The 22,314-nt window shown below is 41.7% G+C and overlaps 1 protein-coding gene across 1 annotated transcript in view; it reads right to left on the bottom strand.

Annotated features, from left to right (window-relative positions):
- Positions 1-21,964, bottom strand: part of tgfbr1b (transforming growth factor, beta receptor 1 b) — an 89,154-nt gene extending 67,190 nt beyond the window's left edge. The window contains exon 1 of the mRNA XM_085763980.1: positions 21,677-21,964. Coding sequence (XP_085620106.1) covers positions 21,677-21,749 — 73 coding nt within the window. The 5' untranslated portion in view covers positions 21,750-21,964. The remainder of the gene's footprint in view (positions 1-21,676) is intronic.
- Between the last annotated feature and the right edge of the window lie 350 nt (positions 21,965-22,314).

Here is a 22,314-nt window from a genome sequence, read left to right as displayed (position 1 = left end):
CGTTAAAGTCCCAGTCCCACGCTAACGAGCAGACTCAGGATCAGATTAGCAGCAGCAGCAGCAGCAGCAGCGTTAACTACACCGACCAGCCTGTAACGTCACCTGAACGCATCCTCCTCGCCCTGCGGCCGTGCGCTGAATTAACTGCCCCAGTCGCCATGGCAACCAGCCAAAAAGGGATGGGATTTAGAGAAAAACCTGTTGTTTTGGGTTTTTTATATTAAAAACAATTTAAAAAACGTGTTACTATCAAGATGCAGCTGAACGTTTCACTATCTCGCTCTGTGCAAACTGGGTTATACTAAATGTTAAGTACATGTTCATATGTGGATAATTATTATATCTATTCTGTTTTATTCTGCTTCTATTTTAGTAATAATATTATTGTTAATCTTTGATCCTTTCCAACTCTTATGTACATCACATTATTCGTTTATCAGGAGTTGGAACAAAGAAACATTTCCCCCCGCGGATCAATAAAGTCGTTCTGACTCTGAAATCAGATCAGGAGGCCACGGGTAAAACAAACTACACACACACATACACACAAAAAATGATCAGTTCCTCTGGTTTTACTATTCATAGTTGTGTGTTTGAGTAAAATGAACACTTTTGTTTCATTCTATTAACTACTGACAACTTTTCTCCCAATTTGGAAATAAAAATATTGTCATTTAGAGCATTTATTTATTGGCAGAAAACGGCAACAGGTCAAAATAACAAAACAATTCTGGTGTTTTCAGACCTTATAATGACCGTATAATGCAAAGAAAACAAGTTCATATTCATTTTAAAACAACACAACACAACACTACTTTTTAAACTTAGGAAGAGTTTAGAAATCAACATTGGTGGAATAATCCCAATTTTTAATCACAGCAGTGTTGTTTTTTTTATTTTATTGAAAAACTCATTTATTTTTAACGCTATTGTTCAAAGGCAGAAGGAGACGTGTTGCTGCCCTGCCCCCACTGCTGCCTTTAGATCCTCCAGTGTGTGTGTCCATGTGTGTGTGTGTGTGTGTGTGTGTGTATGTGTGTGTCCATGTGTGTGTGTGTGTAGAGCCTTTTCCACTGGGACCTTTCAGCTTTCAGAGTCATTTCCATAGGTCACGGCCCCTCCCACCCCGACCCCCATCAGCCCCTCCGCTCCATTATGGCCCCGGCCCTTTGTCCACACCAGATGTGCTCTCTCAATGTGTGTGTGTGTGTGTGTGCGTGTAGATATATATGTGTATATGTGTGTGTGTGTGTGTGTTGAGTAAGAGGGCCCACTGCCCCAGACACATATAACCCCCCCCCCCCCACGGCTGCTATCTGCCCCGCTGAATGCTTTGACCTTGTGGGTCGAAGGCTGGAGCCAAAGCTCAGCGAGGCGGTGGAAACCGAACTGTGGCTCACACACACACACACACACTATTACAACACACACACACTAACACACACACACACACACACACACACTAACACACACACACACACTACTACACACACATATACACACACACTACTACAACAACAGATAGATAGAGACACACACACACACACACACGGAGCACGACGGCGTCCTTGCACTGTAAAAACTCAAAATCTTTCCAAGAATATTTGTCTCATTTCTAGTCAAAACTAATCTCTTTCCACTTAAAATAAGACTCATCACCTAAAAATTAACTTGTTTTTAGATCATTTTCACTCGTTTCAAACTAATTTTCACTTAAAATAAGTAGAAAAATCTGCCAGTGAAAGGAAGTTCTTTGTGCTTATAATAAGAAAGAAAAACTTGCTCCACTATCAGATTTTTCTACTTATTTCAAGTGAAAATCAGCTTGAAAGAAGTAAAAAGTGTCTAAAAACAAGCTGCTTTTTAATGTGATGAGTCTTATTTTAAGTAGAATGAGATTTGTTTTGCCCAGAAATGAGACATTTTGACTAGAAATAAGACAAATATTCTTGGTGAGATTTAGAGTTTTTGCAGTGTGGGCAAACAGGAAACGAGACGCTGGAGGAAACAACGATCGGCTTCAGGCTGCGTTCACAACTACAACTACAACACTCTGGTTTCTACAGTAGTTCCTTTGCTTTGTGTGTTTTTTATTATTATTTTTTGCAGCGTTTCACTTCCTGTTGTCACCCGACTTCTGAATCTGAGGCCGACAGAAAACACAGAGCGACAGAAACGACTCTGAACGACTCTCCTGATGAAAACACAACGACTTCAACAGCTACAACAGTTTGTCGTGTTTCTATCTGCACCTCGTCCACTTCCACTTCCTGTTTCCTGTTCATTTAAAAACACCGACGCCATGTGCACATTCAGCGTTACTGTTAACGCTCATTTTAGTTTCATTTTCATTTATAAATATAGAAAATAAAACTCGTGATTTCATGCCAGAGCTCCAGTCGAGCTGCTTTTGCTTCACAGTGGCCGTGAACTTTACATTTTTAGAAGCGCTCACTGTAAATAGACAGATTTCATTCATAATCCTCACGCAAACTGCAAAAACTCAAATATCTTACCAAGAATATTTGTCTTATTTCTAGTCAAAATGTCATTTCTAGTCAAAACAAATCTCATTCTACTTAAAATCAGACTCATCACATTAAAAAGCAGCTTGTTTTTAAGACATTTTTTACTTTTTTCAAACATATTTTCACTTGAAATAAGTAGAAAAATCTGATAATGGAGCAAGTTTTTCTTTCTTCTTACAAGCAACAAAAAACTTCCTTTCATTGGCAGATTTTTCTACTTATTTCAAGTGAAAATTAGTTTGAAACAAGTGAAAATGATCTAAAAACAAGTTAATTTTTAGGTAATGAGTCTTATTTTAAGTGGAAAGAGATTAGTTTTGACTAGAAATGAGACATTTTGACAAGAAATAAGACAAATATTCTTGGAAAGATTTTGAGTTTTTGCAGTGACAGATTAGATCGACACTTCTATTCTATTTCCTCGTTTTATCAGTGTTAAAAAACACAAAAAACAGCAGATTTCCTGGTTGCACACGTGTAAGTAGATTAAATATTTATTTGCACCGTCTCAGATTTCAGGGGCGAAATGTCTGGAGCTCTGAGTTGTGAATAATTGTGCAGCCGTGGAGCGATGCAGAGGCGTTAGAGAGTCGCTGCTGGTTGGTCGTTTGACCACAGCTGCTCGGACCAGAGGAGCTCACAGAGATAATACTGCTGAGGAGGCTTTTTGTTCCTGCACAACAAAGGGAGGAGGAGGAGGAGGAGGAGGAGGAGGAGGAAGGTATGGATGGATGGATGGCCAAGCAGAGTATAGACTAAGAGAGTGATGGAGAGAGAGGGGGAGGAGGAGTACATCTGTCTGAGCTGCTGCTTTTATAAATATGCAGCAGTTTGATCTAAAGGTTAAAGGACGGCCAACAACCTGCCAGCTGCTCCGACACACACACACACACACACACACACACTTAGATATGACCGACAGATTTCAAGCAGACCAATAAAGTATCGTCATCTTCCTTCCTCCTCCTCTTCTTCACTAGCTGAGTTCACATGGAGCCAGATATTCAGACTAGAATCAGTTCAGAGTCCAAACTCAATGAAACTGCTCCTTATAAACAGCTCAGTCAGAATAAACAGGCAGAATAACCCTTTACTAAACAGATCCATAGTAAAAAATGTAATGCAATGTCATGTAAACGGTGAAACTGTTTCTGTTCTTTCTACTCCGTGAATGTGTAGAGACGTTTCTTCACTTGAGTCACAAAGATTTTTGGATTTCTAGTAGAGCTGCAACTAGGCCTAATGATTATTTTCATTATTGATTACTCTGTCGATTATTTAAACGATTAATCGATTAGTTGTTTGGTCAATAAAATGTCTAAAAACATCAGTCAGTGTTTCTCAAACCACCAGATGACATCGTCCTCAAATGTCTTGTTTTGTCCACAAACCAAAGAGAGACTCAGTTTATTGTCATAAAGGAACAAAGAAACCAGAAATATTCACATTTAAGAAGCTGGAATCAGAGAAATTTGGCTTTTTTTTTTTCTTAAAAACAACTCAAACTGATTATTAGATTATCAGAATAGTTCTCTTTCTTTGGCTTTTCACACCACATAGGTTGTTGATTTTATCTGGAGTGGACAAAGTTATTATGTTTTATTGTCCCTTTGTCTGTTTATTATGTTTTATGGTTTTTATTTTACTCTGCAGCACTTTGGAAACCCTTTGTGTTCATTTACAATTGTGCTTTGCTGTGATTGGATTAATTTAATAAGCGATTACTGTGCTATTCATCGATTAATTGTTGCAATTGGATTTCAGTTTTTCTCTACACGGGTCGATAAGAACTGATGTGAAGTCTGTTTCTGTGTCTTCTCTCCGTCTGCTTTATAAGTTAGAAATCCTGTCCTGGCACTGGACGGTAAAACTATTTATTATTTTTTTACCTTTTTTTCTACTGATTTTCATTTCATGTTTAGTTTTATGTGTCGCCTATAGACAAATCAGAGAATCACATAATTGAGGCTCTAGTAAGCCCATTGAAAAGCTGCTACCGATTCACTTCTATGCTGAGGTGGCATTGGTGCAATAGTCTGTATATTTTATAAAATGCACACTCCTCTTGTATTTTTGTACTTTCTTTTATTTTTGTACTATTTATATTGTATGGTTTGTGATATGGACCTGTGTCTGAAATAAAGCTTATATATATATATATTATATATTTGTGACCCGATCCATCAAAATGAGTCACAGTGACCCAAATTTCAAAGTTGAGATTTTGGTATCAATGGAAAGATTAGAAAATAAGCTTTAAAATGACACTCTAGTCAAAGTCATACATTTGATGGTTTTCTAGATGTGGCCATTTGAATTACGATCTCCTACTCTCTTGTTCTGTTCTAAAACCTGAGAAAATAGCAGTTAAAGTTTTTGCCAGTGACCCTGGCATCTGTTCCTGTACCACGTGATTACACGCTCCCTATACGGTCTCTTGTTGTCATAGATGCAGCATTCAATGACCCTCGGAAAGCAGAGAATCTTACAATTCAGATGCTTTTTACAGCTCGTCTCTATCATAAACGGTTCAGAAGTTGTCATGTTTTGTTGACATTTTGTAAAACATGTGCAAGCGTGTACATTCGGATTAGCATCGATGCTACGCTCGGTTAGCATCGATGCTACGCTCTGTTAGCGTCGATGCTACTCGGTTTAGCACCTGTTTCTGTACCCGTCCCTTCTCGTCATAGAGGCACCATTCAATGACCGTCGGAAAGCGGAGAATCCCGCGATTCAGATGCAGTTTACAGCTCGTCTCTATCATGAACAGCAGGAGATATTTCATGTTTTGCACCGAAGCAACACTCAATTTCAGAGGGTTTAAGTTGCAGGTCAACTTTAATCATCATTTTCGTGCCTTTTCTCAATTATCTGGACTGTGAAACTTCGGGAGATTGTTTTTGAATGTCACTGCTTTGAAATTAGGGTAAAACATTTTTTTTTTATTTTCTATGGGTTTTCCACGTTATCAGCTGATAATCTAAAAATAGAACGTTGCGACTTCCGACTCATTTTGATGGAACGGGTCACATTTATTTCATTGACATTTTTCCAAGTGTTTCTTCCTGCAGAGCTGAAACGACACGACAACCGGTCGACATTCCTCTCACATCACATCATCACACACCTGATACACAACAACAGGTATCACAACCTAAAAGTCATGTGACACTGAAGGTGAATCATCATCTTCATTTTAATAAAAGCAGCAGGAAACACACACACACACACACCAACGGGCTGTAGAGGTGACCTTGCTCTAACAGGCTGAACGTTGTCGTCCGTCCAGTTTTACACCGACGGCAGATGAACAACGATCTGGGTCTGATAGAAGAAGGAAGGAAGAGGAGGGGGGGGGGGAGGAGGAGGAGAATGAGAGAAGAGGAGGAGGAGGAAGAGAAGAGGAGGAAGGAGGAAGAGAAGAGGAGGAGAAGGAAGAGAAGAGGAGGAGGAAGAGGAGAGAAGAGAAGGAGAGAAGAGGAGGAGAAGGAAGAGAAGAGGAGGGAGGAGGAAGAGAAGAGGAGGAGAAGGAAGAGAAGAGGAGGAGGAAGAGAAGAGGAAGAGAAGAGGAGGAGGAAGAGAAGAGGAGGTGGAGAGAGAAGGAAGAGGAGGAGAGAGAAGGAGGAGAAGAGAATAGGAGGAAGGAGGAGAGAGGAAGAAGAGAAGAGGAGGAGGAGAGAAGAGAAGGAGAGAAGGAGGAGAGAAGAGGAGGAGGAAGAGGAAGGAGAGAAGAGGAGAAGGAGAGAGAGGAGGAAGAGAAGGAGAGAGGAGAGGGAGAGAAGGAGAGAAGAGGAGGAGGAAGAGGAAGGAGGAGGAGGAAGAAGAGGAGGAAGAGAGAAGAGAAGCAGAAAGGAGGAAGAGAAGGAGAGAAGGAGGGAGAGAAGGAAGAGAAGAGGAAGGAGGAGGAAGAAGGAAGAGGAGGAGAGGGAGAGAAGAGGAGGAGAGGAGGAAGAGGAGGAGAAGGAGAGAAGAGGAGGTGGAAGGAGAGAAGAGGAGGAGGAAGAGGAAGGAGGAGGAGAGAGGAAGAGGAGAGAAGAGGAAGGAGGAAGAGGAGGAAGAGGAGGAGGAGGAAGAGGAGGAGAAAGAGAAGGAGGAAGAGGAGAAGGGAGAGAAGAGGAGGAGGAAGGATTAGGAGGAAGATGAGGAAAAGAAAGAGAAGAGGAGGAGGAGAAGGAGAGAAGAGGAGGAGAGAGAAGGAGCACCATGATGGAGGAGTTAATGGAGACCAGAGGGAAGGAGAGGAGGAGAGAAGGAGGGAGGAGGTGCTGTGTGTGTGAAGCAGCTGACTCACGGCGCCGACCGAGCCGGTCGAGGCGTCTGATTGGCTGCTGAGGTGGCTGCCCTCCCCACACCCAACACTCCTCCTCTTCTCTCCTCCTTCTCTTCTCTCCTTCTGTTCCTCCTCCTTCCTCATCTCTCCTTCTCTTCTCTCCTTCTTTTCCTCCTTCCTCTTCTCTCCTTCTTTTCCTCCTCCTTCCTCTTCTCTCCTTCTCTTCTCTCCTTCTTTTCCTCCTCCCTCTTCTCTCCTTCTGTTCCTCCTCCTTCCTCTTCTCTCCTTCTCTTCTCTCCTTCTTTTCCTCCTTCCTCTTCTCTCCTTCTTTTCCTCCTTCCTCTTCTCTCCTTCTGTTCCTCCTCCTTCCTCTTCTCTCCTTCTCTTCTCTCCTTCTTTTCCTCCTCCCTCTTCTCTCCTTCTTTTCCTCCTCCTTCCTCTTCTCTCCTTCTCTTCCTCCTCCTTCCTCTTCTCTCCTTCTGTTCCTCCTCCTTCCTCTTCTCTCCTTCTTTTCCTCCTCCCTCTTCTCTCCTTATTTTCCTCCTCCTTCCTCTTCTCTCCTTCTTTTCCTCCTCCTCCTCTTCTCTCCTTCTCTTCCTCCTCCTTCCTCTTCTCTCCTTCTCTTCTCTCCTTCTTTTCCTCCTTCCTCTTCTCTCCTTCTTTTCCTCCTCCCTCTTCTCTCCTTCTCTTCCTCCTCCTTCCTCTTCTCTCCTTCTCTTCTCTCCTTCTTTTCCTCCTCCCTCTTCTCTCCTTCTGTTCCTCCTCCTTCCTCTTCTCTCCTTCTCTTCTCTCCTTCTTCCTCTTCTCTCCTTCTTTTCCTCCTTCCTCTTCTCTCCTTCTGTTCCTCCTCCTTCCTCTTCTCTCCTTCTCTTCTCTCCTTCTTTTCCTCCTCCCTCTTCTCTCCTTATTTTCCTCCTCCTTCCTCTTCTCTCCTTCTCTTCTCTCCTTCTTTTCCTCCTCCCTCTTCTCTCCTTATTTTCCTCCTCCTTCCTCTTCTCTCCTTCTTTTCCTCCTCCTCCTCTTCTCTCCTCTTCCTCCTCCTTCTCTTCTCTCCTCCTCTTCCTCCTCTTCTCTCCTCCTCCTCTTCTCTTCCTCCTCCTTCTCTTCTCCTTCTTTTCCTCCTCTTTCCTCTTCTCTCCTTCTTTTCCTCCTTCCTCTCCTCTCCTTCTCTTCCTCCTCCTCCTCTCCTCCTCCGCTACGCAGCCGCTAAGTCCTGTCCAAACACTTCACTCTGTGTGCGTGCGTGCGTGCGTGCGTGCGTGCGTGCGTGCGTGCGTGCGTGCGTGCGTGCGTGCGTGCGTCCTGCAGCCGATCGATGCCACACAGAAACACCACTGACACCGACACCGAGGCGTTCAGGTGAGTCTGTAATTGTCTACGTCGTTCACCTGGATGATGCCTTCACTGACTTAATGACTTAATGGTTTCTTTCTTCATCGCCTGCAGCTACGAAAAACACACACATACATACACATTCAGACGCACACATACACACTCAGACACACACATTCCTGTATTTACAGCTCGTGTAACAACACTGATCTCGTCAGATAAGAGTTCAGCTCGCTTCAGGCCGTTCACATGGAAAGTCAACAACAAAAACCAGTTCACACACTCACACACACTCAGTCACAGGTGTCAGGAGGAAAATCTGAGCCAGTGTTTACACAAGAGAGAAACCTGCACTGACGCACACACACACACTGAACACACACTGAACAAACACAAACCAATCATAAATCTATAATCATAACCTCTCTGTGGTTGATGTCGTTTCACTTCAGGGTCCTAGTGCTGGTTAAATCAACCTAACGCGCCCTGTAACCCGTAGTAACCTCACCTCATGACAGATAAGACTACACACATGGTAACTAGATGATGAATAAGAGGAAACGAGACCAGACTTCATCACAGTTCATCTTCGTGAAGGTTTGTGCCAAATGTGAAGAAAGTTCCTCGAAGCTTTCTCTACCTTCTCCAGACTCATTTAAAACACAGAAGGACTGAGGGAAACACACAAAACTAGAGTAGTTACTGAGGAACTAATGAGTACCGGTAGTTGTTACTCATTTTGATGTCTCACTTTACTTTAGGGTACAGAAAGAGTAACTAATGATTAAGTAATAGTTAGTTCCTCATTAGTTCCTTGATAACTACTCATTTGTTTCTCATTAGTTTCTCAGTAACTCCTCATTAGTTCCTCAGTAACTACTCATTAGTTCCTCAGTAACTCCTCATCAGTTCCTCTGTAACTCCTCATCAGTTCCTCTGTAACTCCTCATCAGTTCCTCTGTAACTCCTCATCAGTTCCTCAGTAACTACTCATTACTTCTACATCAGTTCCTCTGTAACTCCTCATCAGTTCCTCAGTAACTCCTCATTAGTTCCTCAGTAACTCCTCATCAGTTCCTCAGTAACTACTCATTAGTTCCTCAGTAACTCCTCATCAGTTCCTCTGTAACTCCTCATTAGTTCCTCAGTAAGTACTCATTAGTTCCTCAGTAACTCCTCATCAGTTCCTCTGTAACTCCTCATCAGTTCCTCAGTAACTACTCATTACTTCTACATCAGTTCCTCTGTAACTCCTCATTAGTTCCTCAGTAACTCCTCATTAGTTCCTCAGTAAGTACTCATTAGTTCCTCAGTAACTCCTCATTAGTTCCTCAGTAACTACTCATTAGTTCCTCAGTAACTACTCATTAGTCCTTCATTAGTTCCTCAGTAACTGCTCATCAGTTCCTCAGTAACTTCTCTAACTTTGTGCACCTCAGTTCCTCAGTAACTCCTCATTAGTTCCTCAGTAACTACTCATTAGTTTCTCAGTAACTACTCATTAGTTCCTCAGTAACTCCTCATTAGTTCCTCAGTAACTCTTCATTAGTTCCTCAGTAACTCCTCATTAGTTCCTCAGTAACTCCTCATTACTTCTTCATTAGTTCCTCAGTAACTCCTCATTACTTCTTCATTAGTTCCTCAGTAACTCCTCATTAGTTCCTCAGTAACTCCTCATTACTTCTTCATTAGTTCCTCAGTAACTCCTCATTAGTTCCTCAGTACCTCCTCATTACTTCTTCATTAGTTCCTCAGTAACTCCTCATTAGTTCCTCAGTAACTCCTCATTAGTTCCTCAGTAACTCCTCATTACTTCTTCATTAGTTCCTCAGTAACTCCTCATTAGTTCCTCAGTAACTCCTCATTAGTTCCTCAGTAACTCCTCATTAGTTCCTCAGTAACTCCTCATTACTTCTTCATTAGTTCCTCAGTAACTCCTCATTAGTTCCTCAGTAACTCCTCATTACTTCTTCATTAGTTCCTCAGTAACTCCTCATTACTTCTTCATTAGTTCCTCAGTAACTCCTCATTACTTCTTCATTAGTTCCTCAGTAACTCCTCATTACTTCTTCATTAGTTCCTCAGTAACTCCTCATTAGTTCCTCAGTAACTCCTCATTACTTCTTCATTAGTTCCTCAGTAACTCCTCATTACTTCTTCATTAGTTCCTCAGTAACTCCTCATTAGTTCCTCAGTACCTCCTCATTACTTCTTCATTAGTTCCTCAGTAACTCCTCATTAGTTCCTCAGTAACTCCTCATTAGTTCCTCAGTAACTCCTCATTACTTCTTCATTAGTTCCTCAGTAACTCCTCATTAGTTCCTCAGTAACTCCTCATTACTTCTTCATTAGTTCCTCAGTAACTCCTCATTAGTTCCTCAGTAACTTCTCTAACTTTGTGTACCTCAGTTCCTCAGTAACTACTCATTACTTCCCCATTAGTTCCTCAGTAACTACTCATCAGTAACTCCTCTAACTTTGTGCACCTTATTGTAGAGTGCAACAGGATTCAGTCACTTGAACGCACCACGGTGCTGCAGCCGCCACGCAGCATTACTCTGGAGTATCTGTGATGTGAAGCTTTAACCGCTGAGTTTCCTGTAGAGAATCCACAATGAGATCGAAGCTGCAGAGGTTTGTTGCAGCGCTGTCAGACTGACGGAGAAAAACAAATCACTAAAGGTTCAAAATAAAAAGCGAACTAAACTGATTACTGTTCCTCTGCAGCTGCCAGACGTTTAATATGGAAGAACTGGGCTCAGCGGGAGGAAGCTGCAGGATGCATTTACATGCACAGCGACAGCGTTGGTAATACCACCGCTTCTACGGGGCTGGTCAGCGATCAATCTGAGGCCGCTGCTGCGTGTAACTAGAGCCGGCGTGTACTGTAATACTGTAACACTGTGTATTAGTGGGATATTACAGCGAGGCCCTCGGGGGATCTTATTCTAATCAGAGTATTAGAAGTGATGGCGCGGTGCTGGAGTGTGAGTGTGAGCGCTCTGCTGGGACGAGATTACACACCGTGGAGAGAGTAATGTGGATGAATGACAAACAGCCCAGCGATTGGCTGTGAAGACGACTGAAGACGCACGGCTACGAGTTACGACTTTAAACCGTGGCAGCGACGACTCCTCTTCGTCACCAACTAGTCAGTATGTTTACATGACACTTGAAAATAGAATTATTGCCTCAATCCGACTAGAACTGGACAACTGAAGTCCATGTAAATGCGTTAGTCCGACTGATATCCGAATTCTCCAACTCCGATTAAGACACCCAGATGATGCGATTGGAAGTTCATGATATTTTAAACAGGTCATTGTGACAATGCCAGATTATTTTTTATTAACTCAAAGAGAGTGCACTGCAAAAAATCTAATATATTACCAAGAATATTTGTCTTATTTCTAGTCAAAACAAATCTCACTATACTTAAAATAAGACTCATCACATTAAAAAGCAGTTTCTTTCAACCATATTTTCACTTAAAATAATCTGATAGTGGAGCAAGTTTTTCTTCCTTATCACAAGCACAAAAAACTTTCTTTCACTGGCAGATTTTTCTACTTATTTCAAGTGAAAATTTGTTTGAAACAGGTGAAAATGATCTAAAAACAATTTAATTTTTAGCTGATGAGTCTTATTTTAAGTGGAGAGGGACTGTTTTGACTAGAAATGAGACATTTTGACAAGAAATAAGACAAATGTTCTTGGAAAGATTTTGAGTTTTTGCAGTGTGCCTTGGAGTTTTTCTTTGTTTTTTCCACATCCCTTGGATCCCTCTCCAAAGAGCACCTCTAGTTTTTGAGAAACGAGTCCACGTAGCGCTCCTGGTTTTGAACATTTTATGTAAACGCCTCAATCGGACTGAAACTGGACGATGGATGTGTTCATGCTCCACAACAGTAGAAACCATCAAACCCAAGACCGAGTCAAGACCAAGACCAAAACTCTGAGGGGGTTGAAACCGAGACCAAACCAATGCGAGACCATTTCCAAGACCATCACATTCCCAGTCCCAGTCCTCATTATAATCTATCTGTGTCTTGATATTTACCTTATTCCTCCTCAGATACAAAGAAAAGATGATTGGATGTAAAATCTACCAACCATGTTTAATGTGAACAAAGTTTGGACTGAAGATGGTTACACAAGCAGAGACTTTAGTACAACTATTTGAATTATCTGGAATTTATTGAATCACATCACAGGAACCAAAGTGAGAGCAGACGCTGTGATTTGAATTTTTTGCTTCATTTTCACTTTAAAAATCTAAAGTTTGTTGCAGTTTGTTGGACCAAACAAGACCATGGGAAATATGATGAGTTGTCGTGGCAGCAGCTGCATCGGTTTGGACATTAACCTTGACCACATTGTGATGAAAGTTCAACACAACTTCACTCAGTCCAAATGCGGCAAACACAACCGAATCAAAACACAGAGGCACATTGAATGGTTATCTGTTAGCCGCTAGTCAAACGAGACCAAGCGTTGGGTTTGTTTACAGATGTGTGTGGTGATAACATCTGATATAAGCTACCTCTGGTTCAGTCTGGCTTCAACTTGAGCTCTCGTTTGCAGTTTCTATTTCAAAAACAAAATTGATCCATGTGTAGAATAGCACACCTGAACGCATCTTTACCTTCACTGAGCATGTGTAAACAGGAAGTAGGTTTTCGTGCGCGTCTATGTCATCTTTTACAGACAATAACCTGCAGCGCTAAAGGTTTTCAAGCTTTTTCAGCAGCACGAGGAGCTTCTTCTCTGACTTCTACTCAGATATATGGACATTTATTTCGAGGATTGGTTGAATCATGATTCACGTTGCTGTGTGAAGAGACTTTGAGATGTTTCTGCAACAAAGTGAGAGTATTCGACATCTGATGACTTGTTAAAACTCAGTCTCATTCATGCTGATTTGGTTTTGGGAGTTGAGTCTGAGTGTTTCGTTTTGTCAGAACGGCTCTTAAGAGAATAAAAGGGGTCAGAGTCCTCGGCCTCACACCTGTTCAGGTAACTGTGGTGATATTCAAAGTGTTTAAATGATGATTTAAATGATTGTGCTGCTTCTCAAAGAGCAAACACAAAACACTTACGACCTTAACAGAATCACAGATTGGTTCTCCAATAATAAACCTCTTTAAAAATCACAGGCACTTCTGCAGAGAGGTGTCACACATAAAATAAAATCAATGCATTTCTTTGGAAACCTGCTGCAATCTCTCTCTGGCTTTTTCTCTATGATTAAAAACCAAATCCAAATCCAGAAACTCCTCTCACCTGTTTTAATTAAGAACTTGCTCTGACACAAGTCAAATAAATAAAAAAAAACTTGAGATGAGGTCGAAGGCTGTGGTTTGTGGTAAATCCCGTTGTGCATTCAGATAGCAGCAGAGAAAACACAGCTCTGCTCAACATTAAATAAGAACCTTCTTACAACACAAACCAACCGTTTATAGGATGCCGTACTTCATGGAGATTTAACGGCCCGGGCTTTGCAAGTCACTGTAATTCTTCTTCCTATCTATCTGTGGCGGACAAACTCCCCCCCCCTCCCCTCCCCTCGCACAACACAGAATCAGCAGCAGAGCTTGTGATTCCCTGGCCTCGGCATGAAGGCGAGCAGAGTGGGGGGCCATTCATTAACGCATTGGTGCCTTTGAATCCCGATGGCCACTGGCACGGCTACAACCTCTCAAATTAGTTGTGGTTCCTTGGGCCGGGACAACGGGCGTCCAGGGTCACCCGCATGCCTGGCATTCCTCCACCGCTCGTACTGACAGCAGCAGCACACACAGCACACACAGCGCCCGGAAAAAAACAACGCTCCACAAGCAAGCAGCGCTCCGAAAAACACTCCACAACGGACACAAAACATGGCCCCCCCCCCCAGCCGATGGATGAGGAGGAGGGAGTAGTGGGGTAACAACACGGAGCAGATGAAAGTTGGTGCGAAAAATATCCACACCCTGGGAATTTTGAGAGATTTCAACAACAACAACAATCACTTGCTTTGAGCAGCCTACTCTGTCGTATACAGGAATCTTGAAGTTAATTCTAAAACCTTTTTAAGACTTTTTCAAGACCTTATCAATATTTTTCAGTACCTCACCGCCACTTCAAGCTGTAACCATTTACATCAGTGACACTTTTAACTTAACAGTTCTAGTTTGTGATAAAGACTATATAGACCACTATGATACAACAGTATTCAAAATAGGCTGGGATAATAAATAAAAGGCAAAGTTTATAATAAAAAAAACCCAAAAAATAACATTGCTCCACTCTCAAAAAACCAAAACAACAATCTTCTTTTCTTTTTTATGTACCGGTTCATCTTTGTTTTTTACTAAAATGGATAAATTCACACACTTTCTCAATGTTTTTTAGGACTCAAACTCTTGGACAGCTAATTCAGAAAAAATACCTTCAAAATTTAAGACTTTATAAAAGTTGTGAAAATACTATTTTATACTTTTTAAGGGTCTTAATTTTCCCAAAATTGATTTATCACCTTTTAATACTTTTCAAGACCCCGCGGATATCCTGATGAAGTATCCAATCATGTTGATAAGTTTTGTGCAATGGTATGGAAATGTTTGAATTGTTTGTTAAGTGGATGTATTGGGTGGCAAAGCAGTTTCCCCTTGGGGATCAATAAAGTTTTCTAATCTAATCTAATCTAACAACAACAAAAAAACACAGGCGTAGTATAGCACAACGTATGAGCTGAACTCTACAGAAAGAAGGAAGCAGAACGCCCACTGAGGCCGGCGTGAAAAATCCCATGACTGAAAAACATGCTGCTCCTTCACCGGTTGGTAGCCGCTTCCCTAAAAACTCTAGTTTCTCTACTTCACTTCACTTGACCTATAACAACTCTGAAAACAATCTATGGATTCACATCTAAAGTCTCTCTGCAGACCTTAAAGACACTGTTAAACACCAGTTTGAAATATTCCCCAAACTTCACCAAGTCTCAACAGTGAAATGCCACGACTGTCCTGAAGAAACTGAACCCTATTCTTTTTTTTAGAAAACAGAAGTAAATCTGATTTTAGTTTCCTTGAAGTCAGCATTCCTCCATTTATTTATTAGACAGAGACAAATACCGTGACAGGTTTCACCCTGGACGACAATCTTCATTGATTTGTCCAAAAACCATTTGACTCGGTGTCTCAGGCTTCTCTCCAAACACTTAAATACTAACTCGTAGGTTTTACTGATCCGTTGATAAACTGGTTTTCAGGCTGTAGCTGGAGGAGCTCAGTGAAAACAAACGCACATCTGTAATAGTGACAACAGGTGTTCCTCAAGGTCCTATGTTGGGGACCTTTGTTCTTTTACAAAGAACAAAGTTATGCTGCACACAAGTGGAACAAAATACCAGCAGAACTGAAATCAGCCCCAACTGTAAGCACTTTTAAATCCAGGTTAAAAACATTTCTCTTTTCACGTGCTTATAGCTGAGAACTTAAAACTTTATCTATTTTCTTTTATTTTACTTTTATTTGCTCTTGCTTTTAACTCTGTTTTCAGTGTTTTGTTTGTTTTTATTCTGTCTTATGCTTCTTCTTTTTTTAATGTTTTGTCTTTATGTAAAGCACATTGAGTTGCCTTGGTATGAAATGCGCTATATAAATAAAGATGCCTTGCCTTGCCTTGCCTTACTGTCTGTTTCTATGCAGACGACACCATTATCTATACGATGGGGTCATCTTTAAACATGTTCGTGGATTCTTTGCAGTTATTGAAGATGTTTCTTTTTAACTTGAAGTAGGATTTTGATTTGTTCCCTCTCATTCATTTCAATTTTATGTTTATAGAGAAAAATCTTAATGAACAATATCTCGGGGTGAAACCCAATGTTCATCATCTCCTGACTGGAAGGTCGTACCGCTCAACATCTCATCTAGAGAAGGTTAGCTCACACAAATAGGTTATAGGCTGAATACAAAATTATTGAATAAAAAGGTTAAATCCAATTGAAAATTTAAAAAAAATTATGTAAAAAAGAAGAAAAAAAACATGTTTGCCATTTCAGTTTTCGGCATCGACCCTGAAGCTTTCAACAAATTCACTCCATTGTGGAAGTTCAGGGTTTGAATGAGCGGTCGTTATCTCTTCAATGTTTCTTTGCAAAGATACACCAAAAGAATAAAAGTGATGTTTAATATTTCACATTATTCTGGTTACTAGAACAGCAGGGCTGCAAAAAAAAAATGCTGCTTCGTATTTCTCTTGCAGTGTGGACGCTTCATGTCGAGGTCAGTTCACACATCTGTGAATTAAATATAATAACAATCAACGTTGCTCTCAGGTAAAACTTATGATGACAGCTCAACAAACACTGGGAAGATGTCAACAAAGAGACATGCAAAGGTGATCACATCGTTTGATATGAATAGACAAACAATATTTTAAAGATTCACAGATAGCAGGAACTTTACGCACTGAAGGATATCAGTGTTGTGAACTATCTAAATATGATTCCCTTTGAAAAACGTCATGAATTTAGGTTGTTTTATCCCTGAAAATGTCAAATGCTTTTAAATAATTCAACAGTTAGTGTTGGATTATACAACAAATACTGTGACGCAAGTTAACGCCAGCAAGTTAAGTTTTTACTCATTGCATTTCTCATGTTTCAGACCATCCGACATTTCTCCAGCTCATTATACTGTTCACACTTGTACTGTATGTTCTCTTCCTGAACCAGATAAGAAACCTCTCGGCAATTCACACTTTGCAAGTGCACAAAAAAATATATATATTTCACAACCATGTGAATAAAATACATTTTCGCTTCATCTCCACTGTTCCAACTGTATCCTTAGGGGAGCCACTGTTCATGATTAATTGATTAGCCTAAAAAAACGATCTCAGAATAACTGAAAATGCTGATCACAATCATCTACACTCCAAGATCCAGTCTGGAAAGAATAAAAGAAAGAAAAAAAATCGCATTTCATCTGGAAAACGGCCCAAATACATTCAGTTTATTACCCTACAAGACAAAAAAAGAGCTACAAATCCTTAAATTAACATCAATAATTGATTAATCCTCATAATTTATCTCCATTTACTCTGATTTCTCAAAGATGGAATATGTATGTTTACATCCACAACGTATAAAACCAGGATTTTCCAAAAACACACCAACTTTCATTGACATATTCACAGGAGAAATTAGAAAAAGTACACCGCTGATGTCTGACATCTGTTTAAATCTGTGTTGTGTCATTTCCTTTTTTACAATTTCCTTCATTTAACCTGCTGAAATACTGAAACACCCCCTTACCCCACCCACCCCCCGAACCGAGCACAGAGCGTTCAGCCTTTGCAGCATCCATACATTATAGAAAAGTGGGATACACTGCAAGATATACGTCTATAAATCTCTGGACATTTCATTACCAGCAGCAGCAGCGAGAGCAGCTTAGATAACATCCTGAACCAATCCCCGACACCCCCTGTCAGTCAGTCAGGACCGATTCGGACCGAGGCCCCCCACCCCCCCCCTACCCCCCCATCCCCATGACAAGTCTCTGGTATTTGACTCAGAGCGCTGACACAACACTCATCGTTTATACCGGCCACTCCAGCTTAAATTAACCCCCCCTTCCTTCACTTACTAGGCCTAAAGCGTGGGGAGGGAGGGGGAGAAATGGGAGGTTGGGGGGTGGAAAAAGGGGTAAAAAAGAAGGAGTGCAAGGCAATGGGGGTGTGCCAAAAAAATTGATTCACATAAGAATCACAATTCTCATTTAATACGATTCAGAATCGATGTAAAATGTCCCAAAGTCGATTTTAAAAAATAAAAAAGTGAAACAAATCTGCTGCTGTCGGCCTCCATTTCCTTAGAATTTAAAAGGCAGCATGTTTAACTGCACTATTTCTTTTAATAAAGAGGCACTTTTAATTTTGTTACTTAAGCAATATGTGATATTGCTTTCATGCAACAGTTTCAACAATTCCATCAAAGCATGGATAAATCATCTGTGTGTGAATGTGTGCGTGAATGGGTGAATGTGATGTACTGTAAAGCGCTTTGGGTATCGTTACAGGTATAGTAACGCGCTATATAAATACAGACCATTTATCATTTACCATAAATGTTTAAAACTCAATAAATGTGAAAAAGACACTTTAGTCATTCTGTCTTGCAGAGCAGACTGGAGTAGATCATGACGATCCTTTGCACCGACAGACTGAAGCAGAAATCATTATGAATCAAATCGTTTTGAATCGAAAATCGAAAATCGAATCGTAGCCCCAAAAATCAGAATCAAATCGAATCGTGAGATAGTAAAAGATTCCCACCCCTATTACTTACTATGCCTAAAGCGTGGGGGGGGGGGGGGGTGGAAGAAGGGTAAAAAGGAAGGAGTGCAACGCAAGATTCACAGCAGACAAATGGAAGTGAAACGACTCGAGTGACAAGAGCAGCGTGAGGATGAGGAGAGGACGGTGACACCAGCTAATTCAGCGCCAGGGCTTACACATGTGTCTGTATGTGTGTGTGTGGAGAGTGTGTGTGTGTGTGTGTGTGTGTGTGTGTGGATGCTTTGGTGTGCGAGTGCGAGCGCGAGGCTGCAGAGAGAGGGGTGTGGTGCTGAACAGCCAACAGCAGCGGGACGTGTACGACGTGGTGACATTACATCCACATGATGATGATGCACAGATGCACAGTCTACATCGTTTACATATTATTACATATATATATGCTATTTTCTATATAAAGATGTGCAGCAGAGATGCGTGGGTCAGATTATCTACATGTGGACTGTGCAGATTTATTTCCTTTCTGATGGAAATGATGCTGCACCGACTGAGGAAGGAGGCGACCCACAGCCATGACAATCCCATTGCCGGACAAAGAAAAGCGGAATTCCCTCCCTTCTTGTGTGTCCCCCCGAGCCGACATATCAATTTGATATCCAGCAGCAGCAGCAGCAGCAGCAGCAGCATCGGGGTATACGAGGACACAACCGTGCATTTCGCATATAATGAGATTTTTTTATTTTTTTTTTTTTACTTATGCTGTTTGAAACGCACGCTCCTCCACTCATGACTAGGCTCTCTCCCTCTTTCTCTCTCTCTTTCTCTCTCTGCACACACACAAAGGAATGTCACACAAAGGAAACGCGTGAATCTGCGAGTCAATTGAGAGGAAAAGAAAACACACACACACACAGACAGACACACACTATCAGCTATTTGTACATGTGAGAAAAACCTCTTCCCTTTTCTTTGCAAAATCACATCCTGCACTGCAAAAAAATAAAATAAATAACGACACAAAGGAAACGGCCACAGTTCCCTTCGCAATATCAAAACCAAAACCTGCTCCAGCAGCGAAGCACGAGTGGATGGATGGATGGATGGATGGAGGAGAGGAGGATGAGCAGTGAGAAGAACCAAACCCTTATGATTATTATTTTTTTTACACATCATGACTCAAATTTCCTCTTGTTGTTGTCGTCTTGCAGAGAGTTTCACATCGGAGACAGATAGGCTACAGCCTACAGTTGGTGTTTTATTTCCTGTTTCACCTGCAGTCCTCCTCAGCTGTTATCATTAAAACGTATCATCACCACCACCACTGCCACTAAATGAGAAGCCGTTTCCTGAGTCAGTTTTTAAACCTGTGGTACCTAAAATGCACCATAACTTGACTTTAAATTGGCATCGTTTTCATTTTCAATGGAGTTTAGCGCAGACGAGTTTCTCCTGTTCTGACATTAAGATGTTTAAAAAACAATTAGGCTGTAGGCTCTTCAACTTGTGAACACATAACATCACTAAACCTGTGATTAACAACACACTTAAGCCACAGATTGATTCATTAATTAATTAATCAATAATAATAACAGGGGTGGTTGTTTAAAAAAAAAGCTAGAAGCCCGTTACGCGCTGCTAATGGCTAAAAGCTAGCAAGCTAACCAATGTGGACGTAAATGTGGCGTTAAAAATGTAAAAGTTTAAACATGAGAACAAATACGTTATGACTTACAAGTGAACAACAAACGTGGTTGTTTTTGGACTTTACCGCCGCTCTGAAAAGAGTCGCACGCTGCTGCTACACCAACGGTTAGCTAGCTAACGCCTAGGATCCACTGGCGCCACCGAAGCTAAGGCTCAATTCGAATTCTTCCCTTAGTTCACTGTCATGTAGTTTGTTTTTACTTTTGTAGTGTGTGAATTTCTACTGTTTTAGCGTTTAGTGTGTTCGTAAATCAAATAGCCTAACTGTCTGTTGCCAACGTCTTCCCCTTCTTTGGACGCTACATAGCCAAGATGGCGATCATTGAGGGTGGGAAGCGTCCATCTTTCCACACTTAACTTTTTGACTGAACGCACTTTACACACTCAAAATAGTTAGTGTATGGAAGTATTCGAATTTGAGACACAGCCTTGCTCCCCATTGGACAGCGTCTTCGCATTCTGGCGGATTCATTTGCATAAAGTTGAATCGCGGCGGTCACGTTTGGGCTCGTTGTGTTCGCCGAAAAGCATTATCGCTGTTCATTCATCATGACTTCGCATTTGAAACATTTTGGGTATGGCAGCGGCAGTGCATCCAAAAGTTGACAGTGATTCAACTTTATGCAAATGTATCCATCAGATGCGAGGACACTGTCCAATGGGGAGCAAGATAGACAACAGGTCTGTCAGTGTTTTATGGTTTATGGTGTTTATCCACTTTTCGTGACCAAAACGTCCGATTTTACGACGCCAGTGAATCCCAGTACAGGCGTCACGTCAGTCAGCAACGGTTTTTGACGTGTTCCATAACGTTAACGGTTGTTTTGTTTTTTTTGAACCGTTAATTAACCGTTAGTTTTCAAACGGTGGATTTGAATGAAGGTAGCCAGGTAACGGTAACGGTCGGTAACGGTCGGTAACCCAGGGAGACAGACAGTTCTCCGAGCCCTGAGGCGACACAAACTTCTTTCTGTTCAACTACGGAGCTCCAGAAAAAAAAAACACACACTCCGAGCAGCAGCAGCAGCAGGTAAATGAACAACAGAAAGCAAACATCCACTCGGGAGATGCTGCCAACTTTGTGTTTGCCAAACTGAGAGAAAAAGAAGAGAGAAAAGGAGGAGAAGGAGGAGGAGAACCGACTGCTCCACCGACCGGACAGCTCTTTTGTTGGCAAAGAGAAGAGGAATCCAAGCAAAAGCGGTGGTGAGCAGAAAAAAAATAAGAAAATTAATAAATTAAATCTAATCTAATCCACCCGTAGCCGAGGAGCTCAGCAGCTCTACGTCCCTCTGGCTCTTCCCAGCTCCCTGCTCGTATTTTCCTGCAGACAATAAACATTCCTGAGACAGGCAGCAGCGGCAGCGGCAGCAGCAGCAGCACGGACCCTGCGCCATCTTAGTTTAGACACACACTCACTCTGCTTCTTCAGGGCTTCTTCCACAACAACAAAAAAAAAGCTTTTCTCAAACCGAATAAGGGGCAACTTCCGGGACCCACGAGGCAATAACTTCCACAACACGGTCCCGTTTTTGTTTTTACGGAGACTTACCGGTGTTTTCTTCTATCCTTGTCCCGAACAGCAGGACGAGCAGTAAGCAGCATGGTATTGGTATTGCATCCATCGTGGCTACGGACCAGACTGGCAGCCGACTGCTGGGAACTTCTCCCTGCGCTGAGGAAGCTCGGCGCTGATTGGCCCGCGGCCGCGTAAGTCCCGCCTCCCCAGCGTTCGGTGTGGGCGGGGAAGCGATTCTGATTGGCTGAGAGCGCCGGCCACACCCCGCCCCACTGGAGCAACACTACCACTGCTGTAAACAAACACTGTTGCCATTCACTATAATGACAAAGTATATTATATTATATTACGTTACATTCCCTTACATTATATTATATTATAATATATTATATTCAGTGTTGGGGCACGTTACTTTTAAAAAGGAAGTTAGAGCTACTCGTTACTTTCCCCAAAAAGTAGAGTTAGTACCTGAGTTACAACATTATAAAGGTAGCTAATGGGCTTTATGCACAGCTCCACTACTTCCTGTAGCCAGCTCCTTTATTTCCTGTCTTACATTATTGGACCAATTGATTAATCCAGTCTGACCATTGTTGTGAGGTCAGACACACCTGGATTAATCAGTTGGTCCAATAATGTAAGACAGGAAATAAAGGAGCTGGCTTATTTCA

The sequence above is a fragment of the Trachurus japonicus genome, chromosome 20 (genome assembly GCF_045865225.1).
Source record: "Trachurus japonicus isolate A0001 chromosome 20, Traja_1.0".
Classification (NCBI taxonomy): Eukaryota; Metazoa; Chordata; class Actinopteri; order Carangiformes; family Carangidae; genus Trachurus; species Trachurus japonicus.
This window is presented reverse-complemented; position numbering and strand designations above follow the sequence as displayed.